General features: G+C 36.5%; 1 protein-coding gene across 1 annotated transcript; it reads right to left on the reverse strand.

The window, feature by feature from the left end:
• Positions 1–285: 285 nt before the first annotated feature.
• LOC106715725 (ATP-binding cassette sub-family A member 7) lies at positions 286–23,193 on the reverse strand. Its single transcript, XM_045681612.1, has 32 exons — positions 22,897–23,193; positions 21,752–21,881; positions 20,862–20,962; positions 18,432–18,546; positions 17,904–17,986; positions 17,396–17,560; positions 17,096–17,321; positions 16,397–16,564; positions 16,015–16,193; positions 15,541–15,705; positions 15,269–15,386; positions 14,493–14,647; positions 13,764–13,991; positions 13,075–13,213; positions 12,281–12,530; positions 11,854–11,912; positions 11,074–11,186; positions 10,002–10,227; positions 9,116–9,198; positions 8,811–9,012; positions 8,156–8,377; positions 7,629–7,751; positions 6,998–7,234; positions 5,934–6,028; positions 5,218–5,365; positions 4,574–4,687; positions 4,160–4,293; positions 3,934–4,081; positions 3,299–3,548; positions 2,523–2,665; positions 1,322–1,407; positions 286–796 (listed from the first exon to the last, which is right to left on the reverse strand). Exons 1-32 carry the CDS (start codon positions 23,101–23,103, stop codon positions 611–613), a joined length of 4,998 nt encoding a protein of 1,665 aa, XP_045537568.1. The 5' UTR covers positions 23,104–23,193; the 3' UTR covers positions 286–610.
• Between the last annotated feature and the right edge of the window lie 832 nt (positions 23,194–24,025).

A 24,025-nucleotide genomic window follows, 5' to 3' on the forward strand; every position in this document is an offset into this window, starting at 1 on the left:
TTTGGTACAAAGTTGTGGTACAAAAATGAACGGACATTAGTAAATTTAGTATCAAATATTTTTTTTAATTTAATGACAAAATATCCAAGAATTAAGTTTTATTTTCACTGGCGAAAGAAAATAATTCGTACAAAATATATATATATTGAAATTTCTCTAACTCTTTAGGAATGGAGTTAATTTTTTCACCAGTGGAAACTGACCTTAACATTGAATATGTAATTAACAGAGCTTTTTATTTAATTCTGTACAAATAAATAACATAAAATAGACTACCATTTCCTGATATAATTCAATTAAAAAAAAATTAAATATCACTGCTTGTCTTAAAGACTCTTTTTAATATTACGATCTTCGGTCTTCTAGTTAGACCACAGTTTTTAAGACAAAGACCATACTCGGTACTGTGGTCTTAGTGGATAAAGTGCAGAGGTTGCTGAGGCAATGAATTTAGACTGTGGTGCAGATATCGCGGTCTTTGGTCTCATGCGAAGACCAGGTTCCCCTCCTCGAGCCGAGTAATTAAGACGATGTGTCTGATCAGAACTCTTGGTCTTTGGTCTTTTTGAAGCAAGCTAACATCTCGTGTACAGTCTTAGAATCGATGCATTTATACTGGCGTGGCGCGGATCTCCTGGTCTTCGGTCTCCTTGGCGAATGCTAAGAAGACTTCTTCTAGCGTGGTCTCGGAGACTGAGTAGTCTTCGACAATGGCGTTAGAGTTCTTGAGAGCTTCAAGTTCGTTGAATAGCTCGCTATAGCGCATCGTATCGTTTATATGATAGTGTAACATTGTCTGAAATAATAAAAAAAGCTATAATAAGCTGTAAATGTTTTATATAAATAAAAAAAGCAATAATGAAGACCACAATATCAATGTGGAAAAAATCTGAAAGCATAAGTAGCTTTAGTGCTAAAAGTCTAGTGCTATCATCTGACAACAAAGTTTTTATACGATATTCTAACGATTAAAAAAATATATTAAAATAATCCACAGCTGTGAAAAAAAAAATTTTTTTATAAATAATTTATGAACTATTTTTAAAATTACTTTTATTTTGAGTGAAATTTGACGTAAGACGTCCAAAGAGTATTTTGTATATAAAATAAAGTGTTTTTTAAATCTGTGGTACATTTAGTACTAGTTACTCTTTGATCATGCCATATATTAAACAAAAGGTAATTTTTCTCCATACTGAAGACATTTATTAATCAATTTTAGGTGAAATCTTTAAAAAATATTTGTACAATTCCTAATTTTTATTGAAAATATTGACTTAGTATTATATTTTATATGTTTATGTGAGTAGTAGCTTGTTACCTTGTGCTCATCTTTGAGTTCGCAGTTGAACTTCTGATGTAGCTCTGACTTGAGCCGCTGTAACTCTGACACACCTCCGTCCGTCACTGAGATACAATTTAAAATTTAAAATCTATATATATATAAAAGAAAGTGGTGTTAGTTACACTATTTATAACTCAAGATCGGTCGAACTGATTTAGCTGAAAATTGATGGGGAGGTAGCTTAGAACTAGGAGACGGACAAAGGAACTTTTTTTATTCCGGGCGGACGGAGTCGCGGGTAAAAGCTAGTACTTTATATATCAATTTGTATTTATCATCCCCAAGTTAGGGGTGACTAGGCCATAGTCAATGCTCAAAGTGCGGGTTGACTTCATACATATCATTGAATTTCTTCTCAGATATGTGCAGCATCACGATGTAAGAATGTCGGATAAATGTACATATTTAAATTTAAAAAAAAAACATATTAATAATATAGCGGGATTTGAACCCAGGACCACTACAAATCAAGTGCTTAACCCCTGAGCAACCGACACTCTATATCTGTGATTGTCAAACTTATTTCTTTCACCGCCCTCTTTGAAAATCAATTACATTTCAGAGCGCCCTAATTTTTATTCAGCCTTAAAACTTAAAAACCACAATTTCATTACTTTAATTAATTTCAATGCCCCCCATTTTGTGGGCCCCTTATCGCTCCTTCCTAGGTTTCAAACGCCCCCAAGGGGCAGTTATCGCTCACTTTGGGAAACACTGCTCTATATCAATCTATTAGAATGTGTATTAATTAGTAAAACAACAGGATTCGAACCCATGATCCAAATATTGATAGTCCATACCTAACCTTACTATTAGATCAAATAAATACATACAAAATGACCTTTTATCCGTAATTACCTCCTTGTTACACTCTTTAAATAAGCAATCAATTTAAAAAAAATCCTTTTCCTTCTCACATAAACAGTTTAATTTCGTAAAAAGTATATAATCCTTTGAAAAAAAAAATACACTAACTTATATATAAAATTTTCGTGTCACAATGTTTGTTCCCGTACTCCTCCGAAACGGCTTGACCAATTCTCATGAAATTTTGTGAGCATATTCAGTAGGTCTGAGAATCGGCCAACATCTATTTATCATAACCCCCCCCCCCATTTTTTTTAACTGCGCGCGGACGGAGTCGCGGGCGACAGCTAGTGATATATAATGTACTGACCGTCTGTAGATGAGCGTAGTTTGAGTTGTACAGCGTGTCCGGCTGCGTGTGCAGCTCGCAGTGCTGCAGCAGAGCCCAGCGCACGGATACGGCCGTGGTTCATTATTGCTATCCGAGAGCATAGAGCTTCCATCTCGTCCATACTGAAAAATAATATCATCTATTATCTTATATATATAATAAAGTCGTGTTAGTTACACTATTTATAACTCAAGATCGGTGGAACTGATCTAGCTGAAAATTGATGGGCAGGTAGCTTAGAACCAGGAAACGGACATAGGATAATTTTTACCCCGTTTTCTTTTTTTTATTCCGCGCGGACGGAGTCGCGGGTAAAAGCTAGTCTATATATAAAAGAAAGTCTTGTTAGTTACACTATTTATAACTCAAGATCGGTCGAACTGATTTAGCTGAAAATTGATGGAGAGGTAGCTTAGAAATAGGAGACGGACATAGGAACTTTTTTTATCTTGTGAGCGTTTTTTTTTATTCCGCGCGGACGGAGTCTCGGGTATAAGCTAGTATTAATTATATAAACAGTATTACTGAAAGAAAAAATTTACTAATATCATAAATGCGTATGTATGGATGTTTGTATCAAGATATCTCCAAAATGACTAAATCTTGATGAAATTTTGGTATAGAGGTAGAACACAGTCTAGAAGAACATATAGGATATTAATTAAGTTTTTTATTATTGTATCTAATATATTTTATTAGAGAAATAGGTTTTAGATGCCATTATCCTTTTTTATTTATTTTTTATACGCAGTTACCTGTGCGAGGTGACGAGAGTGGCGCGACGCTGAGCGAGGCCGTGTCTTATGGCGGCCCATACGCGGCGGCGAGCGGCCACGTCCACGCCCGCGGTGGGCTCGTCTAGTAGCGTGACGCGCGAAGCCCCGCCCCCAGCGCCACCGGCCACGCCCCCAGCCCCGCCCCCACACAGCGCCGCCGCCGCCCCTAGACGCCGCGACATACCCCCGCTGTAGCACGACACCAACCGCGACCCGTACTGCTCCAAACCTACATACATACATCCATACAATCTTTTACTCAACATCAATTATATTTCAGAGCCCCTTAATTTTTATTCAGCCCTAAAACTTAAAAAACTACAATTTCATTACTTTAATTAATTTCAATGCCCTCCATTTTTTGGGCCCCTTATCGCCCTCTCCTAAGTTTCAAACGCCCCCAAGGGGGCGTTATCGCTCACTTTGGGAAACACTGATCTAGCTCGAAGGACCAATATTGACTTCACCTTCAGTAGACTTCATTCCTTAAATACTAGAATAATAAAAGACTCACTTAGCTTAGCTTATTGTATAAAAATATAATTGAATACGACTCGAAGGACCAATAAATACACTTTTACCTGCCCAAAGTAGATATTAAAACAATTTCTTACCTACAATCTCAATCCAGTTATCAGCCTCAGTCTTTACGTCGTGTGCTGCAAGTCCGCGCAGTGTCAGCACCAGCGCCAGGTTATCGTAGCCCGACTGGAACTCATCCAGACCGAAGAACTGAGGACAGTATCCCAGCGAGCGGAGATACTGAGAAATAAAGTTGTAAATGAGATATATGTTTCTTGTACACATGTTTCGACAGTGGAAACTGATGGTAAGACTTACTTTGGTACGATTTTTGTCGATGTGATGTCCATTAGCGAAGATGGTGCCGCGTGTGGGACATTCCTCACCAGTTAACATCTTGAATGTAGTCGACTTTCCCGCACCGTTCACACCCAACAAGCCAAAACATTCACCTATATGTTAGAAAATATACAATTCGATAAAAAATAGACTTCCATCAACTTTCTAAGTAAGGAAAAAACGTTAAACTTGTGACAGATATTTTTTTAAAGTAATTTAATCAACCATTTACATAGGAACGGCTACGACTATAGCTAAAAAAGGCTGTAAAAAATTTAAATCTCTATAAAATCCATTAATGGTGAAATTCAGAGGTTTTTTTTTTACTTTATAGTCGTAAACTTAGCTAGTTATAAATTTACAAAGGAGTATTATTGTATAGACGTTCCTGACCTTTTTTGACAGAGAAGCTGATACCCTTGACAGCATTTGTTGACTTCCTGATGAACTGGACGTAGTTCTTGTGTAAGTCGTCCACCAGCATCGCATCCTGGATCTGATCCGGTGCTGTATAACAAATACCATTTCATTACTACATAATAACGAAATTCAACAACATTTCATTAAACATATGTAACATAATTTAAAAAAAAAACTTAATTATTAACCTATGTGTTCTTCCAGACTATGTTCTACATCTATGCCAAATTCTATATATATAAAAGAAAGTCGTGTTAGTTACACTATTTATAACTCAAGAACGGCTGAATCGATTTGACTGAAAATTGGTGGGCAGGTAGCTTAGAACCAGGAAACAGACATAGGATAATTTTTACCCCGTTTTCTATTTTTTATTCCGCGCGGACGAAGTCGCGGGTAAAAGCTAGTTTATAATATTACTAGCTGTAAACCGCTACTTTGTTTACAATTTAAAAAAAACTTAATTATTAGCCTATGCGTTTTTCAGACTATATTCTACATCTATGCCAAATTTCATCAAGATACATTGAGTCGCTCTAAAGATATATTGTTACATCCATCCATCCATCCATCCATACATTTAAATATACGTATATATAATATAAAATAGAACTAACGCAATGCAATAGCCTTGCTGACGTAGGTGCCCTCAGCGCGCACGAGGTCGTCAGCTGGCGCATGTACACCACGAACTCGGTACCGTCTGTTGAACACTCTGTCTGCCAGACGGTTGAATACACCGTGCTGGGTTAGTATTACTAACGTCTGTGGAATTTGTTATAAAAATATAATTAATTTATATACGAAAAGAGAGGGAGAAAGAAAAATTAAGAAGAAGAGAAGAATTTTAACAATGGTAGTCGCCAGCAATAACATCTGTTGCATGAATTGGCCTCGTCTGGTGAAATACCACGACCACACAGAAGACAGGCGTCAAGTGGAAGTAATTCCAAGTACAGTCTGATGAGTGTGGTGCCGGAGGAATAATTATAGTCCTCTTTCCTTTCACTTCATGAGAAGGGGAAGTGGATTTGGCGGCAGAAGGGCCGCATAGAAAGTGGAAATGTCCTCTTTCTGTACGTCCCCTTCTCCATTGATTAAAGGTAGACAACGCATTTGTATTTGCGGATGTTTATGGGCAACAGACGCCTAATTAAAATAGAAATCAGTTCATATAAAAAAAAGAAGGAGTCAGAATAAGAGAGGGGCGAATCTGTTTGTCATTATGAAAAATAGGAAGCAAAATTGAAGAGTTTAATTCTTTTTAATAGCAACATAGACTGGAAAAATTAAAAAAGAAAATTGGGGGAACCAACACAGTTATAGGCCTCACCATAAATCCGACGAATTGACAGAACATAATGATCATGGACTCCGCGGGCGAGTATTCGTCGATGCAGAAATAGCAGCGGGGGTTGAGGTTCAATTCTGAAAACATTAAATAAAATTAAATACATAATTTCGAATTAACTTTAGTTTTATTATTGAACAAAAAAAGACCATAAACAAAGCTTTTTTTCCATAATTTCTGACAAAAGTAGCCGCTGTAACTTTCATCAGTGATGCAGATGCGTTCTCTAGCTTTAATCGACGGAGGAGGGGACGTACAGAAAGAGAGAGATCCTCCATCAAACTTCTTCCCATCCATTCCTTATAAGAAAAGGGTAGGAATAGAAAGAAGACTATGGGTATGTTCCGATATGCACTGCGAACACTGCGCAGTGCTATCACTGTAGAAAAATTCGTTCCGTTATGGACTGCCAGTAAACTGCCGCCCTAGGGAAATATATGACGTCATAAATCGCCGCCATATTCTACTGTGAGCACTGGCGTTTTCGAGGTAAGGTACTCGCAGTACCTTGATCACGTGATCAGTCAAAACCACCCGAGTGCCTGACATCTTATAAACAAAGCTACAGTTTAATCAGAAAATTTTAAAGTTCTGTAATTAGTTTGGATTAATAAATAAAACAATGGAAGAATTGCAAAAATTAACCTTATTAGACTGTGTTGATAATGAAAAACATATTCTTTTGTATGAAAAAGTACTTACTTTTATTATATTATAAATTCAATTTACAATTAATATTAATTAAAATATTTTTAATTTGAAAGTACTCCAAAACAGTTTTTTTTAATGTACTAGAAAACTTGAATACACTCATTTGAATGCTGCATCAAAAAATGCGGCTGACAGTATACGATTTGCGTTTCGTTTTAAATCGTAACCAGTATAACTGGCTATAAAGGGACGGCTTCACAGTATACTGAATTGACGTCACACTCTACAGTGGTCGCAGTGCATATCGGAACATACCCTACAATTAGATCTCCGTATCGCAAAGTGATCAGATGTCTTATGTCATGATTGAAGTTTGTCGGATTTTAATAACTCACGGCAACATGTGACAGCATCAAATCCATCTTCCATAACGAAGAGTGCTGGACAATGTTGTCTGTTGAGTACACAATATGCATTGAGACGCGCCACATTGACTGTCTTCATTGCGGCGATGGTGAAGGTATGTGGTGGCGCTATCCAACCGCACAACACCAGCAAATAGTACGAAAAGTCCATATCCTGCTTCTCCTTGAAGAAATCTGATGCTTTCTTCATTGATGTTGTTAAGAAACCTATATAAAAATGTTAAAATGTTTTATTTTTAATAATTCAACAGTTATTTAATTGCGAGGAAGATTTTTTTTACCATAGACATTTGTAAGAAGTTAAAAAGTTACAGATTTTATGTTGTCTATTTTAATTGGTGATAGAAGAGGATATACAGAAAAAGACATTTCCTTTTTCTGCATCTTTCTATACCAGTTAGTCTAAGTTACTTTATACATAGACTAGCTGTCGCCCCCGAATGCGTGAAATTGAAAAAAAAAACTTAATTAGTAGCCTCTGTATTCTTACAGACTATATTATACATCTTTGTCAAATTTTATAGAGATTCTAAGAAATATCCATCCATCCATCCATTTTAGCTTTTGTATATTAGTTTGATTAATTTAAGATATAAATTACCAAATATGATGATGCATGCGACTAGCAGTGTGCTGGCGCCGCGCTCTCCGAAGTAGAAGCTGACGAGGTACATGAAGGCGAAGAACGCCAGACTGCCCAGCATCAGCACCACAAACATCGCACCTGTACAATACACTAAAATTAACAAGTAATCCAACACATAAAGTGTTCAAATGTACTTTTGTGGTCTCCGTTAAAATTATAAAATGTGTAAAGTGTTTATTAAAAGACTAGTTATAACCCGCGACTCCGTCTATGCGGAATTAAAAATGCTGTACATCTGTGCTAAATTTCATCAAGATCCATTGAGTCGTTCCTTAAATACCTTCAAACAAACATCCATCTAAACATTCGCATTTATAATATGATAAAGATAAAACAAGTATTCTATTAGATTCGCGGCAATCGTTAGCCTAAACATACCACTAGAGGGCGCTGTAGCGAAATTAGTAAAAGCGCCATCTAGTGTTAAGACGTCACATTAGGAGTTTTTTTTATTTCCTAGGAATTGCTGAAAGGTTACTAACCTAGAAAGTCAGGTTGTGTTAGCGTGCGTTCGGTATCAAAGATAGCGGCAACAACGATCGCTGGCAGTAGTAGTGTGAGCGTGCAGAGCGTCGCGTGCGCAGTCAACGTGCTCGCCCAGTGCAGTGCGGGCGCGCACCCCGCCAGCACGTGCAGGTGACGTGCACCAGACTCACGCTCCTTGCACGGCAGCGACACCAGGTTTAAATTCGTAGCCAGCACAACTACAAACAGACATTAGTCAATTTTATTACCCTACTAGCTGTAGTCCGCGACTCCGTTCGCGAGGAATAAAAAAAACTTAATAAGTAGTCTATGTGTTTTTTCAGATTATGTTCTACATCTATGCCAAATTTAATCGAGATCCATGCAGCCCTTTTGGAGATACTTTCAAACAAACATCCATCCATCGTAAAATTGGAACGGTAATTTTTAACATTATTACAATTTTCAGATATTTTGACGGGTCTTAACATAGGATTCGTTGCGCAGAACACAATGTTAGGTGTGTTGGTGTAACGGGAAGGGGGGCAAGGGCTTTGGCCCGCCAAAATATTTAAAAAGAATAATAATTCCCCCTTTACACTACAGATTACTAAAAAAATTTCTCGACGATGGCGCCACCTATATTTGCTATACAAAAACCTAGTAACTCACCAAATACAACAACAGTGGCCCACATAACAGACATAATGAGTGACTTTGGCTGCACCAGGTTCTGTCTCGCGGGGCCCGCCTTGCCGTGCAGCGGCTGGTTGTACGCCACCACTTCAGCCTGCGCCGGCGCACCAGACAACATGTTGCTCAACAAGTTGAGTGCGATGGGTGCGGCGTGACGTACACGGGTAGTGTACAATACCTGGTAAGAAATCAATTTTTATTATAATTGATATTAATCATAGTTAATAATTAATGTGACGTCATTAATTATAAAAAAAATATATTAACAAAAATAATCTTACAACAGCATCAGTGTCGTTGATTTCAATTCCAGCAATGTATTTGTTATACTCCATGATATCTTCTTTGCCGTATTGAACGAGAGCTAAAAGAAAAAAAAATCACACAATAACACAAAGTAAAAAAAAACTTACCTGTAATGATCACCTTAACCATAAAATTTCAAGTCATTGTAATCAGTTAGATGGCGCTATAATTAAATTAGGCAACATTTATATATTATATATTATACTAGCTGTGCCCGCGACTTCGTCCGCGTGAAATTCTGTCTTCGGGCAGCATTTTTTTTAGGCTAATTATTTTACTTAACCGACGTGCTATGCTTTGATGTATGGATGTAGAAGAACATAGAGAGAGGTGTGCCACGACCGCGCCAAATGTAGGTCCTGGGTCTCTGCCTACCTCTCTGGGTTACGGGCGTGAATTTTGTTGTTGTTGTGGTATTTTACTTAAACTCACAAAATATTCACATAAACATCATATATTCCTATACAAACTTTCATCCCCTTTTCCCTTTTGTTATATTGCAGCCTTGAGGGTAAAACTTTTAAAACTTCAAATGTCATATTTATTTTTATCAAATTAGCAGCCTTAAAAATAAGTTTCAAGCTTCTCACTGTAAAAATGACGATAATTCCATACAAATGTTCACCCCCACTTTCAACCCCTTACAACCCCTTTTTTGCGTTAAAATGTAGCCTATGTCCTTCCTCAGGCTCTAGAATATCTGTGTACGAAATTTCATTTAAATCGGTTCAGTAGTTTTGACGTGAAAGCGAGACAGACAGACAGAGTTACTTTCGCATTTATAATATTAGTAAGGATTTTATATTGAATCCGAGAGCAAAATTAAACAACGCTAGATGATATACTTAAGTTTACACTCACAGTTAACAACATCCGAAGTGGGTTCAAAGTTGACATCACTGTATCTATCAGTTAATGTCCGTAGAGCGATGGGGGCGCTAGTGTTGATGCTGTAGAGGAGACGAGGTTCGGGTAAGTCGTACATGGAGAGATGCAGACGAGCGCCGCTGTCACTTGCTATGTCGGGCTCCACATCCACGGTTACGTAAGTGAATATTACAAGTGTTAAGATCGGCATTATCACTTGCTGGAACAAAATTATAACAAACTAAATCTATATATATAAAAGAAAGTCGTGTTAGTTACACTATTTATAACTCAAGATCGGTCGAACTGATTTAGCTGAAAATTGATGGGGAGGTAGCTTAGAACTAGGAGACGGACATAGGAACTTTTTTATCTTGTGTGCATTTTTTTTTATTCCACGCGGACGGAGTCGAGGGCGACAGCTAGTATTTTATAATTGTAATGCTGAAATTTTCATTTAACCTTTCTCTCTAAAAAATTTTCTAAATTTGGTCGCGACTACGTCTGCACGGAATTAAAAAAAAAATCCAGACTATGTTCTACATATATATATATCAAATTTTAGCGAGAACCGTTTAGCTATTCTGGAGATGCGTAATAACAAACATCCATTCATCCATCCACTTAAACATTCGCATTTATATTATTAGCAAGACTAGCAGTCGCTCGCGACTCCGTTTGCGTGGTATTTAAAAAAAAACTTAATAACTTATGTGTACTTCCAGGCTATGTTCTACATTTCTGCCAAATTTCGAAGCGATTCCTTTAGCCTTTCTGTAGATACCTACCAACTAACATCCATCCATACATACATCCAAACATTCGCATTAATAATATTAAGTAATAAGTAAGACATATAAATGTCGGCAGTGCATGTAAGAAAACTAAACAAATGCAAAAATTTGAATACATGAATGTATGGGCATTTTTGCCAGACATAGCTTACAGTCATAGGGCATAGACATAGGAGGTTTTTTATTTCCAGGTGGACTAGTAAATAAAGTTAACAGATTTTAATGTTTTAGACATTTAGGATACCTGAAAATCAATCAAATAATAATCTCACCAGTATTAATATAGACAGTTTTTTGGACATCATATATTTGAATTGCCGTTTGAGCAGCACTTGGAGCTGGCGCAGACACAGCGCAGCGCCGCGCACTTTCACCTGCGTCGCATCTGAACACATACAAAGTACATTGATTTAGTAAACCCCCAATATTTATAGATTTATAATCTACTTATGAAGTGATCCATACATTAAACCAGTGATTCTCAACCACTGTGCCGCGGCACTTTTGTGTGCCGCCAAATTTTGCAAATATATAATAATATTAATATTATTAAATTATATTATTTAAAAAGAAAAATATTTTTAACATGAATATATACATATTTCAATCAATGGCAGAAAAATAGTTGAAAAAAAAAAAACAATTAGCGTCTAGAAATTTCATATAGATACAATTAATTTTATACAGTTGATAAACTATTTATACAGTGTGTTGTAGTAAGTAAATAATTTTTATATTTTTCTTTTTGTGCCGCCAAATTTTGAAATCGTTAAATATGTGCCGCAACAAAAGAAAGGTTGAGAATCACTGCATTAGACATACAAAAAGTCATGACAGACAATATTATATGTTAGTTGAATTTAAAAACTAATAAAACAATTATTTTTAAATTTATTTATAAATGTTTTCGGATATCTTCTCTTATCTTAAGTTGAGAATCACTGGCAAAGCTGGGGGGGAGGAGATGCTGTGTAACACGCCGATCACATTGACCCGCTAAGATATATGAAAAGAGTTATACTATGCACAAACTATCAGATATAAAAACTCACCGAGAGCTGCAGTATCCACGGTGTCTTCAGTAAATGTAGTTTCTACATCGCTGCATAATCTGCAAGTAAAATTTACTTGATGCATTCATTTATGCTCATATTACTTACTAGTACTTATTTACTTAACGTACATGTACACGTTATTTACGTTACATATTATGTACTTTCATCTTATTTAAGACTTCATAAATAAAGATTTTTATTTATGACTAGCGATTGCACGCGACTTCGTCAGCGCAGAATTAAAAAAAATGTATTATAACGTATTAAATTATTTTTGCGTACTTTCCAGTCAGTCCCTTAAAAATCGGTCCGTTCCGGAGATTTTTTGACAGACAAAAAAAAAAAATTGGATTTTCGTTGTAAGCAAAGCAAATAGATTTTTACTGTAGAATAACGTAAAAATTAAATTATAAAAAAAACTCACTTCAAAAACACCTCTTCTAATGTAGAAATGCCCACACCAATCGAGTCTATCGCTAATTCTGATCTCTTGGACTCCAATACTGTGAAGAGTTGGGGGAACCTGGAGGTGTCTTTAGCTGGCAGGTTGTAGGTGATGGAGTTGAGGCTCTGCTCCCTCATGGATGCATCTGCCACCACACTCTGAACTGTGCTGGTGATGGCCGGCTCTTTTGGTATGCCAATTGTGGTGAACGACAGACGATAACCAGTACCTATACGATAAAATATATTTGGAAATATTATAGCCTGACCGGAAATATAAAAACCCTTAGCATATTGTGTAAAATACAAGCGAGCAAGCTGCAACTTGAATTCGCCAAAATAGCGAAGCGTGCTTCCTCAAGACAACTGCAATTGCAGATACGTTACCTACCTTTAATAGATTCACATACAGAAAGATAATTATTTTTTCTTGCTATGCGTCAAGTCCATCAAATCCACTTCCCCTTTCCATCCTTTCCTTATAACGAAATGACATCTAGAATTTCAGATGCGTTGTCTACCTTCAATAGATACACGTACAGAGAGATACAAATTTTTTCTTCCTATGCGTCAACTCCATCAAATCCACTTCCCGTCCTATCCTTATAACGAAATGGTGGGAAGGTTGAAAGGACTTAAATTATTACTCTGGCAAGCACACTTATCAGATAAAACGTGGAATTGTTTCCACTTGACGTTTATCTTCTGTGTGGTGGTGGTATTTCACTGGGCGAGGACCAGCCGTGCAACAGATGTTGGAGTCTACCACTGTACCAAGAGCCCGCTTGAGATGCATGGTGGTGGCATGACATCTCAGACGTCCGAGATGTAGCGCAGCCACGCGGTCTCCCAGCGCGTCCGCCTCCTCCATGAAGTGTGTCGTCAGCAGCACAGTGCGGGAACCGCGCAGTGACTGCGCAACACAACAAAAAAATGTTGCCATCATCATCAGAATAGCCAGCAATTGATTAACAAGCTGATCATCATCACAATGCTTTTTTTAAAAGAAACTCGACACAATATGAAGCCATCATATCTAAATTGTATAGTGTTTTTGGATTATTATCAGTTTGATGGTAAAAGATTTTATGTATTCATCCATCCATCCATTCAGCTTCGTAACGCCCACTGCTGGGCATAGGCCTCCCCCAAAGATTTTATGTATACAACAAAAAAAAAAAAAAAAAATCGGGCACCAACTAGAAACTATGTATACTGTAATTAGCTTTTGCTCGCCATTTCTCTTGTAATTTATTAAAAAAAATGGTGAAAATTATCACATCTGTTATTTGAGACTATGTCAAATGTATGCCACTGGAACTGTACACAATTCCTGGATCAGAGACAGCATATGTATTATTTACATCTATACCAAAATTCATATACATGCATTCAATCTGAAGATACAAACATCCATCCATCCATCCATACATGCGCATTTATAATATTAGTAAGATACATACAAGCAGCAGATCCCACAGTTCTCTCCGTGTCTCTACATCAAGTCCGGAGGTGGGTTCATCCAGCACTAGTACACGTGCACCACCAGCAAGTGCGCAGCCCAGCTGCAGGCGACGCCGCATACCACCAGACAGCTGCGCACTCCTGCTGCCTGCCTTCTCGTACAGGCCCAGCTTCTCCAGCAGCTGCTTCGATTCCACCTTCGCTTCGTGGTATGAGAAACCTTTGAGCTGGAAAAATAGACATTTCAATAGAAAACAGCACTGGATTCCAACTGGAAAATTGTAAAGCTACACTTGAATGCGCTGACGAGCTCAAATACGATGAAGTTATGTTGTTTTAATGCGAAGTACAAAGCCACCTTCCAAATCCATCATCAGATCAGCACTTTGTCATCATAAAAATACATTGTCAAGTGATTTACACATGTATGCAGAACTAGCTGTCGCCCGCGATGCCGTCTGTGCAGAATTAAAAAAAAAATATGTAAGCCTATGTGTTCTTCCAGACTATGTTCCACATCTGTGCAAAATTTCATCAAGATATGTTAATCAGTTTTGGAGATAACTTCAAACAAACATCCATCCATCTAAACATTCGCATTTATAATATTAGTAAGATTACAGCTCTATCAGTAACCGGGAAGTGTACCAAAAATTTAAGTTGTATGATTTAAAAACAAACATTAGGACAAGTAAAACTAAATTAAAGTTTGCAATAGTCTATTATACCATTGTAAAGAACATGACATGTTCTAATACAGTGAGGTCCGGGAAGAAGAGGTTGTGCTGAGGACAGAGACCGAGAGTCTTCCGCACATCTTCCTGCTGAGTCGCAGTGTCCAGACCCTCAACGTAGACCTTGCCTGATGAGGCACTGATCATACCTGGAATACAAACTTAACACGTTACATACTAATTACAATTTCGTATGACAGTGAACTCGACAATCTTTTGCCTGTCAGTGACATTGAATGTGTTAAACATAGTCAGTCTTTGTTACAGAATCTCTAATGCTTGTAACACACAAACTCGAAAGATATTAAAAACCAATTTAAAGGTGAATTTGCTTTAAAAATCAGTAGACTGGTTTACTAAGGCTCTTCGTACACAAGGCAATGTAAATCGCATTGCTCCGTACACACAATGTTAAGTCGTCGACGCGAGTCATCTATTCGGTAAGTATAGCGACTACATGTCAACTGTTTAGATTTGCTCCGCCATCTTGAAAATCGCAGCGTCATATCTAATGACAATCTTAAAATACAGATTGCTAACGACTAGTGATGGCGATAAATGTCGGCAATGCGCGTTGTGTAGAATCCACTATGATATTGTATAAGTCGCATAGCGATTAAAATCGCCAGGTTTTAAAGATTTACGTTGCATTGTGTACGAAGGGGCTAAATGTAACAGTATTTAATATGGTGCAATTTTTGCGTTATATTTAGTATCCGTGAACGCATCGCTTTTGATTCGCTTTCATGTAAGTGTACGACCTAACTTACCCGTGATAATATTCATGAGGGTGGTCTTGCCTGCACCATTATGTCCCAACAGCACAGTGATCTCGCCCTTGTATATATCCAACGAGACATTGGAAAGTACCACATTCTTACCAAATACCTGAGAAAATAAAAATAAACAATTTGGTAATTGAAATTTTTTATAATACCTAACGACTGACTTGGCACATCGTGCTAAACAGTATCCTTGTATATGATGTGCCAAGTCAAACATCCCTTAACAATCTTTAATATTAACAACTTAAAAACCTTACCTTAGTAACATTATCAATTTTGATGCCAGGCTCGAGATCTTTGGGCACCTGTTCGAAGTACAGCGGATCAGCTGCCAGCGACGTCGACAGCTCCTCACTCTCCACCACACCTTCCGACCCTGCATCCACTCCTGGAGCCACCTTGTGCTCGCTCCAGAACGAACGCTGTTGTAGCGTAATTACATGTTGGATTGTCACATAGTACATCACTAAATATACCATAGATATACAAACAAACAATTTATTTTATATACAAAGTACTCTGTGGACTTTAGTTTTAGCAACAACTACCGTCAAATTTAATTTAAAAAAAGTAATAATTAAAAATATATCAATAACGTATAAAATTTGACAGATGTCAACTGACTCTTGACACTAGCGCCACCTACTTAGAGATTTCAGTTTGTCTCCCCAATGAAAAAAATTGTAAAATGACAAATCTTTCGTACAATTAACAATGATAGTATTGGGTACCTTAAACATGAAGTTCCAAGGCAGCGCCTGTCCGTAGGGTCCAGGGTTGACGAGCGCCAGGTACCAGGTCAGCATGGCGAACAGCACGCTCTGCAGCGCCAGGAACACCAGACACAGCAGCGCCGACATGCTGTGCTCGCCGTGCGTCAGCGCCATGTTGCTGAACGTCAGACCATGACCTGAAAACGTACCATTAATACATTTTCTATCTCTGTCTTTATGAAAGAGAGACACGTATTAAGTAAATACTAGTCCGTCGGTCTAAGGTCTAGATATTCTTGTGAATCCATTGTCCTGACTGCATGTAGTCTCAGACTTTTATTTCTTACCCATTTTCTGAGAAATAAGTGGGAAGGGAATTTAATTCTTCGATTGCACGTACCGTACTTTTCCAGAGCCGCGATCTCCTCCCAGAAGAGCTGCATTGGCTGATGAGGCAGCAGCGCTGTGAGGGGCAGCAGCGCACGAGGTGGTCGCCGACCGGATACCACACGAGCCGGTATCCATAGCGCAGTGTACGCGAACATTGACAGCGTTACCGCGTACTGATCTGACATACGCATTATACTGTTACAGATCCACAATCATCACAGTCAGAAAATATGTCAACCAACAATGTCATCTTGACAGCGTCAGATTTTGACCAATGAGGGAGCGGCAGCTTTGATGTTGCCATTTTCATAATTTCAAATTTACACAAAAATATCACAAATAATATTATGACATTTCGATTAATATGCTAATGTGATAATTACAACTAAGGTTATAAGTTGCAACATGGATGACTTTTGGAAGAAGTTAAGAAATTTTTGCTCACTGGTAACCCTTAAAACTTCAAGGGGGACGCTGTAAATGTCAAAAAACTGCCATAAAATCCTAGTGGAACTATACCGACATCATTGAACTGGCAAATGGGAGAAGGGTATTATATCCTACAAAATAATACCGCTCTCTGTGTGAAACTAAGTCCCCTGACAGTCAAGTACAAGATAACTGGATGGTAATACCTCTGTCTCATACAAAATTAGTTGAACAATCAATTATATACGCAAGTTCACTAACTAAAGGCCAAAGTACTCACTGTTCTTGACAAAATAACTGCAGGCGAAGGCCATAGCTATCACACTGATGAAGTGCAGCGCCAGCATCAGACAGATCAACCCTGTGCTGGAGATGAGCACTGGGTTAGTGGAGGCTGTGAGCAGCACGGCGTCTATCACGCAGTACACAATGCCCACCGGTACCACGTTCAGAAAGTGGGACAGTGCCAACATATTGCTGGACACGCCAGCCATTTTGACTAATTCCTATTAAAAAAATAAATTAGTTATTGAAAACCACAAAATCCATTGATCCACCAAATCTTTACCTGTAAACATACCTCAATGCCAGTAGTCCGTTCATCGAGCAGGCGCGCCATGAGGAACACGAAGACCAGCAGTAGAGACAACCAGCAGAGCACCATCAGCGCCTCCACCAGCACGCTGATCACTGTGTTCATGTTACTGTTCGTCTTCACGAATGGGAACTCTTGCAGGGTTACATTCTGGAACATTCGATAGATCTCTGTTCCTATATTTTGCTTTAATAAGCATTTTATTATTAAATTTGGTTTCTAAATACATGATAAGCCTCAATCTATTGAGTACTTACAACGTGGGTTTTGTAATTTGGGATAAATCTTACTAATATTATGGCAAATGATTGGATGGATGGATAAATGTTTGTTAGAAGGTATCTTCGAAACAGCTGCATGCATCTCGCTGAAATTTGGCATGGCTGTAAAATATAGTCTGGAAGAACATATAGGCTACTCATAATTTTTTTTTTTAATTCAGCGCAGACGTAGTCGCGGGCAACAGCTAGTAAGGTTATAAATTGTGACTCACTTGTTTGACATCGATTCCCATCAATTGCAAATAGCTTGTATCGATCGCCCACTGTAGACGCATAAATGTCTCGTAAATTAAACCTGAAATAACAATAATTATACGATCACTTAACTGCCGCACTCACTGCATTTAAGTGGTGTCCCTTAGTGTAGTTTTAGTATAATGAATATACGCTGTGAATTTCCCTTAGTGATCAAATAACGATTAACCGTGTTTTTCTGAAGCTAAATTCTCCATTTAAAACTTATTTCTGTTTTGTCAAAGACAATGACAGGGATGACGATATTGTTAGACAGAAAATTTGGTCTCAGAAAATAAAAATAAGTGCGGTAGTAACACATCATTTCTACGACAGAAATACGAAAAGGTTTGACTTTGACTGGAAGTAAATAAAAAAACTGAATCCATTGCCCAGATAAAGTAATACTTATGATAAAGTCTGTTTTTTCCGCTAACATTAACTAAGGTCATAATTTTATGTGGGTTTAAGGTCAAAATGTGACTCGGGGTCAAAATGTGACTTACCGAATGCTTGATGCGGTTCCATACCACCATCGAGCGGATTATATATGTGTGTCATAAAATCCTTTTTCATGCGAATGGTGTAGTTGAGGAGTTTTGGCCACTCACCCGTCATGTTCTGTTAATTAAAACGTAATAAAATTGTCTAAGCTTTCTATTCATATTAATAGTGGTAGATCCCTCAACAACTATATTTGTTAGGTGCACGAATGAGGTGCAAAATGATAAAAAAGTGAGTGAAAAAGGTCACTTAAATCTATAAAATTGAAATGTTGGTGGTGACTACAGTGTAATCTAATCTGCAGTGTGACTTATCAAAACAGTAATTTAGTTATTATTACCGAAACAATTAGGTTCATTTTTCATTGGTTACATAAACAATGGCCTGCAAGTTCACTGAAGCAGATCCATAACCGCAAGGATGACATAGAAGCCAAGCATCGGTTCGCAGAAACAATTGAACGCGGATGTTTGTATAAGCGTAGGGTTCCACTTTCGTAACATTGAATCAAAAACATTTTGTTAACTCAATTTTTACAGTAAGAATGAAAGAGATAGCTATATGATTTTTGTATATTCATTTCGACAGTATAACAGTTACAGTTAAGAATTTGAAGTAACCGTCTGTACCGTGAAGTATACAAGTGTTTGCTACTGGATATATCTAATATAACACACTAAAATTAAGCCTATCTCACTCGATCCCCTTGAAAAAAACCGAGACAACTATATGTTTGTCACACCGTCGTAAAGGTACTAAGACAATTGAATGAGCATGTATCACTGGAAGGTAAAGGTAAGGTTACATAGTACTTAAGTTATATCATATCAGAAATATTACATTTAAGTACTAACTTGTTACTTGAATTGATATTATTACCATATTAAGATTATATTACTTGAAATGGTATCACAGTTACCATAGTCGGTCGTATTAATTACCTAGACATATGTATATAGGTAACAACAAAAGTATTCCTTTCCTGGGCTGATAAAGTAGTGGGTATCAGCTTTAAACGACGACATCGACATTTAACATTAAATAGAATTGTGGTTGGTATAAGATTATTATAAGAGGAAAGATTGATATTATTGTATTGATGTAACCATCATCTCCCTGGCCTTCTCCCACTCACGTGGGGTCGGCACACATGGTTATAAACCTTAAAGTTTTGGCTTAAGTTTTTACGGCCGGCCGCCTGCCTGTCGCCAACCCTACTTGGGAGATGTAACCAAATAACTTAAAAGATTTTGAATTGATTTCTAAAATTCTTTACATTAACCCTTAGAAGTATAAGCTATAATTATGATTAAAATAAAATATTTAACATGTGGCTTCTATAAAAAGCTATGTTTTTTTTATCATCATGGGAAGTGATACTTTGATAGTCACAACTGAGTGGTATGTTTATAAAACAAAATTTAAACTCAATAACAAACATACAATGTGAACTAATACACAAATGTTTTGACTACCATTGTTAAAATAAACTTCGATAGAAATAACAGTAATTTGAATCATATGTCTTGGCAATAGAGTGCATTTTTAATTCGTTGCTTTATTAATTTGATGCGATACATTGTAATTAGATGTAGTTATTTATATTCCTTAGTAAATGTATGAAAACAATGAGGTTTTTATTTGCATTTTTAAGACCTTATATCCTAAAGATAAGCTTGTTCCTTTGATAGTAAACTGAATATAAAGTCAAAACGGGTATGACATCGTACGGCAATATTTTGTTGTATTATTTTCAAGGCTATTCAAACTTTCGTGAGACATTATCATCTATATATATAAAAGAAAGTCGTGTTAGTTACACTATTTATAACTCAAGAACGGCTGAATCGATTTGACTGAAAATTGGTGGGCAGGTAGCTTAGAACCAGGAAAAGGACATAGGATAATTTTTACCCCGTTTTCTATTTTTTATTCCGCGCGGACGGAGTCGCGGGTATAAGCTCTGAAAGCAAAAAGGTCCCTAATTTTCGCAACAATTTTTGAAGCCAAATTCAAAATCTACTATCTAGTTATTTAAAAAAAGATCAAAAAAATGGGACCCATCTGCAAGCACTTCCTTTTGATTAAAATAATTTTTATCAAAATCGTAGCACCAGGGGCGGAGCATCGTGGTAACACACATAAAAAAACAGTCGAATTGATAACCTTCTTCTTTTTGAAGTCGGCTAAAAATAGGAAACGGTTAAAACAGTGGGCCTGGTATTTCGCGGACGAGGCGAAATAATACCAGTCCCACTCACCCTGATGAAGCGCCCCCGATGGGCTCGAAAATAGTCGGTGCCGACACCGGACAAATGTACGAGAGTGTTTTAGCCGAATCCTATTTCAGTTAATTTTCAAGGCTGTTATTAGACGTACAGACAGTATATACGATTTTCGTCATTATTGAGATGTTGTGACTGATATCATACCTGAAACACGACTAGCGCCTGTGAATCATCAATATTGTTGAGGTAGTCATTGAGTTCTGCCTCATCCCGAATGGGGTAGTATCCGCGACCTGTCAGGCTAACTGAACACAAAGAAAGCATAAATGTATAGGTATAATTAATGTTTCTAAAGAAAAAAATGGTTATTGTGAGAAAACTATAAAAGATAAATTTTATCGGGGACTTTTATTTAGCACATTTAAAGAGCTACAAATCTTTCATTCATAATTTTTATGAAGGTCCTATAGTTTAGCCCACGTAAGCGCTGAAAGCAAAAAAGTCCCTAATTTTCGCAACGAATTTTGAAGCCAAACACAAAATCTACTAAATAAATAGTAAATAATAATATGTAATAGTAAATCACTAGTCTTCTAGTTATTTTAAAAAGTATTAAAAAAATGGGACCCAATTGCAAGCACAACCTTTCGATTAAAATAATCTTTATCAAAATCGGACCACCAGGGGCGGAGCTTCGCGGTAACACACATTAAAAAAAAACAATCGAATTGATAACCTCCTCCTTTTTGAAGTCGGCTAAAAATATCAAACAGGAAATGCAATTTCTTATTTAATACACTAGAAGCCCGCTACTCCGTATTGATAATATTAGTAAGATTAAATTTGTAAAATTAAATATGTACATACCATTTCTCAACTTTTTAAACAATAACCCTACAGAAAAAACAAAACTGATGCACAAACACACTAAAATTGTTGTTTGTTCACCAAACTGTAATTTCCAATGCTGAAAACCTTGTACATAGTATCTTTGTATTTTTAATAAGTATTTGAGAGAGGAATTGCAGTATATTGTGGTACAAGTATTGGTATTAGAATGTTTGGAGAGACTAAATGTTGCACAAAATACTCACCAGGAAAGTTTTTTAGTCGTGATAATCCTAGTTTCCCTGCAACTTTGTCCATGAGCTGGCCTGTAACTTCGGTATCTGGAGTGTAGAATACCAACCATGGTCCCCTGATGCTAGCCAGGGGTACAGGCTCCTGTTGGAACATTAGGGTTTTATTATACACTAAGAATGTTAACACATTGCATGCTATTTATGTGCGTGAATTTGTCAGTTGAGATAAGCACTGAATGTGTTAACAAATACAACAGAATAAGCGAGAGACACTGTTCATTCCCAACTGACAACCTTCATAAGCGAAAGACGTCTATAAGCCATAAAATATTATGGTTCCTCTGACTCTCGCTCATCCAGATTTTACTGTAATGATTGTAAAGTGGTCAAAATAAAATGCTAAGAAAGTTAACTTAATATTGAAACAATAAAAGGTCTAATTTATTATTACGTAACATATTTTATAACACATTTATTATTACTATTAGTTTATACAAACCTATACAATTGATATGAACAATTTCATATTGCAAAGAAATATATTTTAATATCAAGAGAAAAGATAATTTTAGTTTGACGTAAATTTTTGTTTATATTTTAATAATCCATATTAATTTATTTACTTATTTATATATGGCCTTCAATACAATTTATTTGCATAGAATTGCATCAATGCCAATTCTTTTGTTTATTCAACCCAAGTTACGACATTTCTAGTTGAATTAAGATACAGAATGTTTACACAAACTTTAAATATTCTTCTGCAATAAAATTTCACAGTTTGAAATTGTTTTTGAGGGTAAGATGTCTACAAGCTTTGTATGTTATATTTATTTATATTAAATTAACAGCCTAAAAAATTAGTTTCAAGTTTCCAACTTTAAAGTGAAGATACTTCTATACAAATTTTCCAACCCAAATATCAACCCTTTACAACTGTTTTTTCGCGTTTAAAATTACCTGTGTATCAAATTTAATTTAAATCAGTAGCTTTGGTGTGAAAGCGAGATAGACAGACAGTGACTTTCACATTTATAATATTAGTAAGGATGATAGGATACCATTACTGATGTTTTGAATTTTGCAAACAAGGAACAGTAATGACAATTTCTTATTATGCATTAAGATAATACTAATGTAATAATAAAAAAACTTACTGGCTTATATACATTGACGGAATTTTGAACATGTGTATGTACTGGTTGATTAATATAATCCTTAAATACATAAAGGAGAATAAAGAAGACAGCAGGAGAGATGAGTTCCACAGCCGTACTGATGAACCTTCGCATCCGCACTACGAGATGCTTCAGCATCAACACCTTAAGAATACCTTTCATTTTTCTATCACCAACTAATTTCATTTCAACACAACTGTGATCATGTTTATTGGCATAATATTTAGACAATATTTATTTGAAAGTCCCTGCTTAAAAACAGATTTAATTGAAATTTCATCGCAAATATCACAAAATGTTTTAGAAATAAAAGTTACACTATGCCTATTTACGTGAAATTCAGTATGCTTTATTTATCAAGGAAATGTCCCTAAGTAAAAATAATTATCAATTAACTTATTAGAACTATGTTTAATACTGTGATTAGTGAAACACAACTTTCACTCCTGCACTTGTCACATAATCTTTCAAATACATGTTTGACGTTTATTTGTCAACAATTTGACAATGACAACAAATCTTGATTATATACTCTTTGATCTGGATATTTTGCATTTTGACATAAACGCCAAAGAGTAAGTAAAAGCTAAACGACGTAGCATTTGTCCGTGAAGTTGGCCCCCACACTTCATATTTTTTTACTTTTTTTTAATGCAAATCGTTTGAGAATAGTTTGAGAGTGTTTGAGAGAACAGAAATATCGTTTGAGAGTTCCTACTTTCTCTGTAACAACAATTTGAAATTTTAGTGTGAAGTTGGCCCTCACACTTCATTTTTTTTCATTGCAAATCATTAGAGAGTTTTTACTTATTCTGTAATAAATATTTCAGTTTCGGAATCGAAAGTTACAATAGGATACTGAATAAGTTTTTTTTAAAATTCCGCTTAAACAGAGTCGCGGCCGACAGCTAGTAGATATAATTTATGGTCAGTAACATCAAAAGACGCGTTTAAGTCTGAGGAAGCAAAGGCTTCCGAAGCTATCCATTTGTAGAGATCAGTAACTATATGATGCATCCGTGAAAAAACACACAACAGTCGCACACTGGGTATTATTTCGGCGTTCATAGACATTTTGGTATATTTTTGAGTGTCCCTTTTTGCTTAA

Source organism: Papilio machaon, chromosome 16 (genome assembly GCF_912999745.1).
Source record: "Papilio machaon chromosome 16, ilPapMach1.1, whole genome shotgun sequence".
Taxonomy (NCBI): domain Eukaryota; kingdom Metazoa; phylum Arthropoda; class Insecta; order Lepidoptera; family Papilionidae; genus Papilio; species Papilio machaon.

What these genes read in the sequence shown, in the direction of transcription:
- LOC106715725 (XM_045681612.1), bottom strand. Translation starts at nt 23,103, where the DNA reads ATGAAATTAGTTGGTGATAGAAAAATGAAAGGTATTCTTAAGGTGTTG. An exon ending in TCGACAAAAATCGTACCAAA is followed by an intron (nt 4,082 to 4,159) that starts GTAAGTCTTACC and finishes TTTATTTCTCAG; the next exon opens with TATCTCCGCTCGCTGGGATA. An exon ending in ACTCTCGTCACCTCGCACAG is followed by an intron (nt 2,666 to 3,298) that starts GTAACTGCGTAT and finishes ATTATTTTTCAG; the next exon opens with TATGGACGAGATGGAAGCTC.